Below are 7,280 nucleotides of genomic sequence, written 5' to 3' on the forward strand. Positions count from 1 at the left end.
GTGCACAGTGCGCTCTCTCCTCTCTCTTTCTCGTGCCCTCTCTTTCTGTCACACAGGAAAGGGTCTTGTTCACTCGCTGAGACCTGAAGAACCACGGAAGACAGATGTTTTTGCTGCAGGTGTGCATGCTGTTTCATACAAGCCTTATCGTTGTGTTTATTATATATATATATATACACACTAATATTGTGGTTGACATCAAGAAAGACAGTTTTTATATAGTGTGTCACATGTCTCTGCTTTCTGTTCAATGCAATATGAAGTGAAATGGTGGAGCAGGCTTGATTATGTTTGTGTCTAAACGCAGTCAGATTATAAAAGTCTCCCACTCAACAGTTAAACAAGGAAATACCACACACACCTCGCTCTGGTCCCTATGATAAGATGACAGTAAATGGACATGAAGTAATGAATGATAAAAAATATATATATATTCATCAACACATGATGCACACAGACAATAATCACATTAGGCTACTGAACCAGAATACAATGCTTCATATTGCTTTGACTCTATTGAAAGTACAGTTTTGCCAAATATCAATAGGCAAACCACGGTATTGTTCTTCCAGATGGGCAATGCATGGCAAACACAACACAATAGATATACAGTATGCACCTATTTACAAGTAATGTATTTGATTTATTTATTAAAAGCTGCATTTGTGGTATACTAGCACATGAGAGTAATATCAGTTCATAAAAAATGTCTTCTGTTAAATACATCCACTTAATTAGAAAACCATAGCCAGAGGCAGTAACATTGTGGACAGCATCCTAAGAGTTTCCTTTTAGACAGTTACATTTTCAGGTAAGTTCATTGCTGCAATGAACAAAGAATAGAAAAGTGACATGCTAATAAAACTGTGTTCAGATTCAGTCGAATTGGATTCCTGGAAGGAGAGCCAAGGACACATACAGCACTGTCTCAGAGTCTGCAATGCGGGCTCTCTGTCTTACTTCATTGGTCTTTTCCTGTGAAGCAGACACAAAACAGACAAACAGTCAAAGAGAGTCAACTACACAGAGATGAATACAGGGACAAAGATTGTCTCAATTATAGAGAAAGTCAGATCGATCACACAACATTTGAGATTAGAAGCGTGACCAGGACCTGTATTCACAAAACATCTCAGAGTATAGGAGCAGGTCCCCGCTGTCCATGTAATCGTACTCACTGTGATCTAAAAGGCAAAACTGATCCTACTCTGACGCTTTATGAATACAGGCTCAGATCAAAGACTCAAAGAGTAAGTAACATAAATCCATACAGAAGCAGGTAGAGATATTTTATTGTGTTGTGAGAAAAGGGGAGAGGAGAAGATAAACATCACATGGAACTTACTTGGCAAACTGATGTCGACACTTTTTGGGTAGTCCTGCAACACACACGCACACAATTAATTCAGAACAGCATACTAACAGTCATAAACATGAATACATTACTGTCTCCCCCTTTCAACCCCACAGGAGCTGCAGGTATACTGATATCCCACACAGAATACATCAATTACGATGTTGTTGCTTACTCCCAAAATAATGCACTTTATTGTCTTTCCCTTGTCAAACATTAAATGTTGCAGGTTAAAATGTTGTTCGTCCCTGGTCGGGCTTCATTTATAATTTGATATCCACGTAACTCAAGTTTTCCCGCAAATATTCCATTGACATCAATACACAGTTTACACGAGAGTTAAGCACGTACATCTCAGGTAAGGATGAGGCCCTGCGTGAGCAGTGTCTTTGACAATTGACAATCCAAATTACAAACAGCACGGGAGCTGGGTGCTTCTGCTATGTTGCTTTACCGGCAGGTAAGCAAGGCGAAAAGACACTCACGGCTGAAGTAGTACAGTGTGTAGATCAAAGCCACAGCCAGGGTGAGGAGTACTCCGACCAACGGCCACAGGACTTTGTAGCCACAGCCTGGAACCCAATACAACACACTGTTACAGTGTTTTAGCAGCTTGTAACACAACATACAACCAGTTGTAACATAACTAGACATACAAAATGAACCTGTAACACATTCAACTTGTTACATAGACAACAAACAACTTATTAGACAGACTTCTTAAAAGTTATGAACCTCACCTTCTGGGGTTTGATAGTTCCTTTTGGTGCAGCGGCCGGTTGGGATTCCTGGGGGCTTGGCCTTGGGCTTCGTGACAGGGGTTAATGTTGGGCGAGTTTCTGGTGGGACACAAAAATAGACAGACAAACGTACGAGACACACCGTGAGAGAAACAAAATAAACAAAACATAACGGAGAGAGATTTGGACAGATGAAGAAGCTTAAGGATGACAACTCAAAATACAGGTCTGCAACTGGTCGCAAGGGAAACTTCTAATTGATTTTATTTTCTATAACAAGGCTGAATTCCGCACTGACGTTCTGACTTCACAATATTTGGTAATGAATTCCAACCCAGTTCTGAAGGGACACAAAGAGAAATCTGAATCAAAGGTTGAACTGTTTCGGGAAGAACATGGAAAATGAGGAAACTGCTGTGTTCCCGGGTCATTCTAAATATAATATGGCAGATGTGAGTGAGTCCACAGTCGTGTAACTCGTTCTAGGAGGGACATGTAGGAATTCTGTATGTATATATATATGCCATTTAGCAGACGCTTTTATCCAAAGCGACTTACAGTCATGTGTGCATACATTCTACGTATGGGTGGTCCCGGGGATCGAACCCACTACCCTGGCGTTACAAGCGCCATGCTCTACCAACTGAGCTACAGAAGGACCCACAATTCTGGATTGATTCAGGAAATCTTCTCATCTCTAATCAGTCATATGAACAATGGGAAGCGTCAGTGCCGTGCAGAGTAATGGCTTCCTCTCACCTCCGGGTCTGAGAAGAACTCCTGGCCTCCACAACTCGTTCACTTTCTGGTTCTGGAGCATACAGGAGTACAACCCTGCGTCCTCTGCCTTTATTTTAATGATGCGCAGTATGAAAACCACCTTGCTCCCCATGTCCCTTTTACTGGCCTTGAACCCGTGTTCATCCACCCCGGGTCCGAAGATGGTCCGCTCAGCATTGTTGAGGCTGAGAAGGAACTGGAAGCCGGAGTTGTTGTGGTGTGTGCGGAACCAAAAGACTGTCTGGCAGGAGCGGCTGGAACACTCACAGCTGACGACCTCTGTGTTGTTGATTGGGGGGTACTGGACGAAGTGGGACTCGGTTGGTGTCAGGCTGTACACTGAAAAAGGAGAAGTGAATGGGGGTTGAGTTTGGCTGGACAAACTGTCGCCACATCAAAGAAGACCAACTATACTGATGAAATAAGGTCCTATTGTCATTCGTGCATGCTGGACAGAGATCACAATGATAAGAAGACATGACGGATGTCCGTAACACCGGTATGCTCTTACATCATTTTGCCCTGACAATTCTTTTTTACTGGATTGCAACATTATTTGCTTGTGCTTCACTGTAAATAAATGATTGTGCTTTCAACAGTGTTATTGAAACCTGTTTTATTTACGACAGGTACATTTACCCAGAAATACATCAAGCGAGACAGAATGAGATAAAGGGTTCGAGATTGTTCCATTTTAAAATGAAGCAAAAAACCTGACGTGGTGGAGGGATAGACACGAACACTGTGATCAAACCAATCATTTTGCAAGAATGGAAGTGTTAAATTATGGCACCTTGGAACCATGACACGTAGCAACATGACAGAAAGGTTAGACGAGAGACTTATCTAGAAAAGGTGACATTCTGAGGCAAACGTTGCGAGAGACAATACTGAACTGTTTCGCTTCGCTTCTTTACATGCAATGCTTCACGGAAATATGTATGCACATCTTAACTTCAGAGCTCTCGTTTGGATTTAAGAAAAGCTATTGGTTGTCGTTGAATGTCAGTCATGTTTTGGAGATGTGACAATCATTGAAGGTCTGTGCATTTTTGGCTCCGGCCTACTGTTTTTCGTTGACGTTTATCCGATCATCACTAAAACAACGTATCACTCAAATCACCAAAACTATTTGACATGACTTCATACAAAGAAAACACTGGGGCCTCATCCACGCTCCTTTAACACTTAGCATTTCCTGGTGTCAAACCTTCTTGCAAACATACACAAGTCTCGACAGAAATAACAACCTTCGCCAAAATGGAATGAGAAGTAAATAACAACAGCGATAACACTTGTCATTCTGACTCTCACTAGTTGTCAAGGTAGGCCTCACGCTGTTCCTGAGACCTCAACAGAAAAGAACTTGTTGACCGTGAGGTAGAGAGAATATTGGGGTCCTTACCTGTTTTCCACAAGCACACCGTTGTCCATACCAGTGCCAACGGGGTCATCTTGAGTGGTCGTGTGTTTATGATGCGTGTCGTCTCGAGGGTTAGCTGAGGGTCGGCAAAACTGCTTTCTTTTCCCTTTCTGCATCTGTCAGAGAACAGGGGAGCAACTGAACTAACATGGCCAAGTGTCGCCTGGGTAACACCCCTATGTGACAACACACAGCCACGCACCAGGCCTATCAGAGAGTGAGACACACACACACACATACTTCTAATGAAGAGATGAGATGAAGTTCAATGTATATCTAATGGCAACATGTCAGAAGTTCTCCACATATAAGACGCTTCATATCCTCTTGTTGATTGCTCAAAAGGCTTTGTCTGTATATGTCACAGTATCATACACTATTATCAATAGTGTATGAATCAGTCATGTAAAATACAATTTAAAAAACACATAATCCTTTGAAGTTTGTATACATTAACACTTTTGACTCCTAATTCAAAATGTTTATTGCGGTATGCTGTAGAAGTGCCCAGACACTTTCTAAATCATTTCACTTAGTTTTAAGAAACTTACCTCACCAGTTATAACCCTCATCAGTAATATACTGCTATTACTTTGCAGTAAAGGGGATGCTACACAAAGATGTATCTACTCAGAATAAAGTAACGCTCATGGACCAACAAAGTGAACAATTCCATAATATCAACAATTACTTTTCCCAACCGATGAACATCTAGAAACATAGGCAGAAATTTCAGTCAAGGTCCGCAGTATTTACAATCTGTAACAATAGTGCTGGTCTACACTATTTTTGTACTATGGTGCCTTTGGAAAATATTCAGACCCCTTGACTTTTCCCACACTTGGTAAGGTTACAGCCTTATTTTTCAAAAATAAAAAAAAAAAAGTGTATTTATTCCCCTCAAACTACACACACTATACCCCATAATGACAAAACAATCGGTGCTCTTTTTTTTATGAACGTAAACATCACATTTACATAAGTATTCAGACCCTTTACTTTGTTGAAGCACCGTTGGCAGTGATTACAGCCTCGAGTCTTCTTGGGTAGGGCGCTACAAGCTTGGCACACCTGTATTTGGGGAGTTTCTCCTATTCTTCTCTGCAGATCCTCTCAAGCTCTGTTAGGTTGCTGCACAGCTATTTTCAGGTATCTCCAGATATGTTAGATAGGGTTCAAGTCCGGGCTCTGGCTGGGCCACTCAAGGACATTCAGAGACTTGTCCGAAAGCCACTCCTGCGTTGTCTTGGCTGTGTGCTTAGGGTCATTGTCCTGTTGGAAGGTGGACCTTCGCCCCAATCTGAGATCCTGAGCAGGCTTCATCAAGGATCTCTCTGTACTTTTGCTCCGTTCATCTTTGCCTTCCATCCTGACTAGTCTCCCAGTCCCTGCCGCTGAAAAACAACCCCACAGCATGACGCTGCCACCACGATGCTTCACTGTAAGGATTGTGCCAGTTTCTTCCAGACGTGACCCTTGGCATTCAAGCCAAAGAGCCAGAGAATCTTGTTTCTCATGGTCTGGGAGTCTTTAGGTGCCTTTTGGCAAACTCCAAGCGGTCTGTAATGTGCCTTTAACTGAGGAGTGGCTTCTGTCTGGCCTCTCTACCATAAAGGCCTGATTGGTAGAGTGCTGCAGAGATGGTTGTCCTTCTGGAAGGTTCTCCCATCTCCACAGAGGAACTCTAGAGCTCTGTCTGAGTGACCATCGGGTGCTTGTTCACCTCCCTGACCAAGGCCTTTCTCCACCGATTGCTCAGTTTGGCCAGGCAGCCAGCTCTAAGAAGAGTCTTGGTGGTTCCAAACTTCTTCCACTTAAGAATGATGGAGGTCACTGTGTTCTTGGGGACCTTCAATGCTGCAGAAATGTTTTGGTACCCTTTCCCAGATATGTGCCATGGCAAAATCCTGTCTCAGAGCTCTATAGACAATTCCTTCGACCTCATGGCTTAGCTTTTGCTCTGGCATGCACTGTTAACTGTGTGACCTTACATAGACAGGTTTGTGCCTTTCCAAATCATGTCCAATCAATTTAACACAGGTGAACTCCAATCAAGTTGTTGAAACATGTCAAGGATAATCACATGAGCTCAATTTTGAGATTCATAGCAAAGGGTCTGAATACTTATGAAAATAAGGTATTTGTTTGTTATTTTTAATAAACTTGCCAATTTCTAAAAACTTGTTTTTGCTTTGTCATTATGGGGTATTGTGTGTAGATTGTTGAGGAAAATACATTTTAGCATAAGGCTGTAACGTAACAAAATGTGGAAAAAGTCAAGGGGTCTGAATACTTTCCGAATGCACTGTATATGGAATTGTTTTATACCAATGCATTTAAAACTAAGGCCAAGCTTTTCTGGTGTGACTAGTTTGCACAATTACCAAGTCTCACCTCTCCTAACCTCTCTGCCCAGGTGTGTGACCTAGCCCAGCTGCAGCCGCACTGAGTACTGGAGCACGGCTGCAGATCAAGCTACCTTAACTCCAGTTCATGTCAAAGAAATACAAAACCAACCAAAAATGAAGCTCAATGAGTATTTCTGTAATTGCTAAACCTGATAAATACCTGAAAATGTCTGAGTCTTGACAATTTCAACAAAGCATGAACCTTTTACCACTGTGAGATGTGAAGCAGCATTGAGGTCACCTTTCCTACAACAAAAGTTCAGTTATAAGTAGCCTATTTTTCATATTAAAACATTCTATTTCACAGCAAATATTGTAACTCACATTTACTTGTTCACAACCTTACAGCAAGATTTTCAATGTTGTGGATACGTTTTTAATTTTGGTTCTCATGAACAAATATATTTAACACCACTCACTTACAACCCACATGTGATCATGCTTTCGTGTTTTGTTCACGTACATTATCTTATATCCTCTTTATGCCTGCCTTTATATGGGCACCCTGAGAGACGCACACAGCACACCAACTAAGGGATACAATTCAATAGAATGTGGAACGATCCGCAAAATTG

At 41.8% G+C, this 7,280-nt stretch overlaps 1 protein-coding gene across 1 annotated transcript; it reads right to left on the reverse strand.

Moving 5' to 3' along the window:
- Positions 1-409: 409 nt before the first annotated feature.
- Positions 410-4,510, reverse strand: LOC124003065. Its single transcript, XM_046311095.1, has 6 exons — positions 4,280-4,510; positions 2,854-3,213; positions 2,095-2,193; positions 1,840-1,926; positions 1,346-1,379; positions 410-975 (listed from the first exon to the last, which is right to left on the reverse strand). Exons 1-6 carry the CDS (start codon positions 4,326-4,328, stop codon positions 957-959), a joined length of 648 nt encoding a protein of 215 aa, XP_046167051.1. The 5' UTR covers positions 4,329-4,510; the 3' UTR covers positions 410-956.
- Between the last annotated feature and the right edge of the window lie 2,770 nt (positions 4,511-7,280).

The sequence above is a fragment of the Oncorhynchus gorbuscha genome, linkage group LG18 (assembly GCF_021184085.1).
Source record: "Oncorhynchus gorbuscha isolate QuinsamMale2020 ecotype Even-year linkage group LG18, OgorEven_v1.0, whole genome shotgun sequence".
Lineage (NCBI taxonomy): Eukaryota > Metazoa > Chordata > Actinopteri > Salmoniformes > Salmonidae > Oncorhynchus > Oncorhynchus gorbuscha.

Bases quoted from the DNA above. Each gene is read 5' to 3' on its own strand.
- LOC124003065 (XM_046311095.1), bottom strand. From the start codon at position 4,328: ATGACCCCGTTGGCACTGGTATGGACAACGGTGTGCTTGTGGAAAACA. The intron at 2,194-2,853 runs GTGAGAGGAAGC...GTGTCCCACCAG, and splicing joins AGTTCTTCTCAGACCCGGAG to AAACTCGCCCAACATTAACC. The intron at 1,380-1,839 runs GTGAGTGTCTTT...TGTGTGTTGCAG, and splicing joins CACACTGTACTACTTCAGCC to GACTACCCAAAAAGTGTCGA.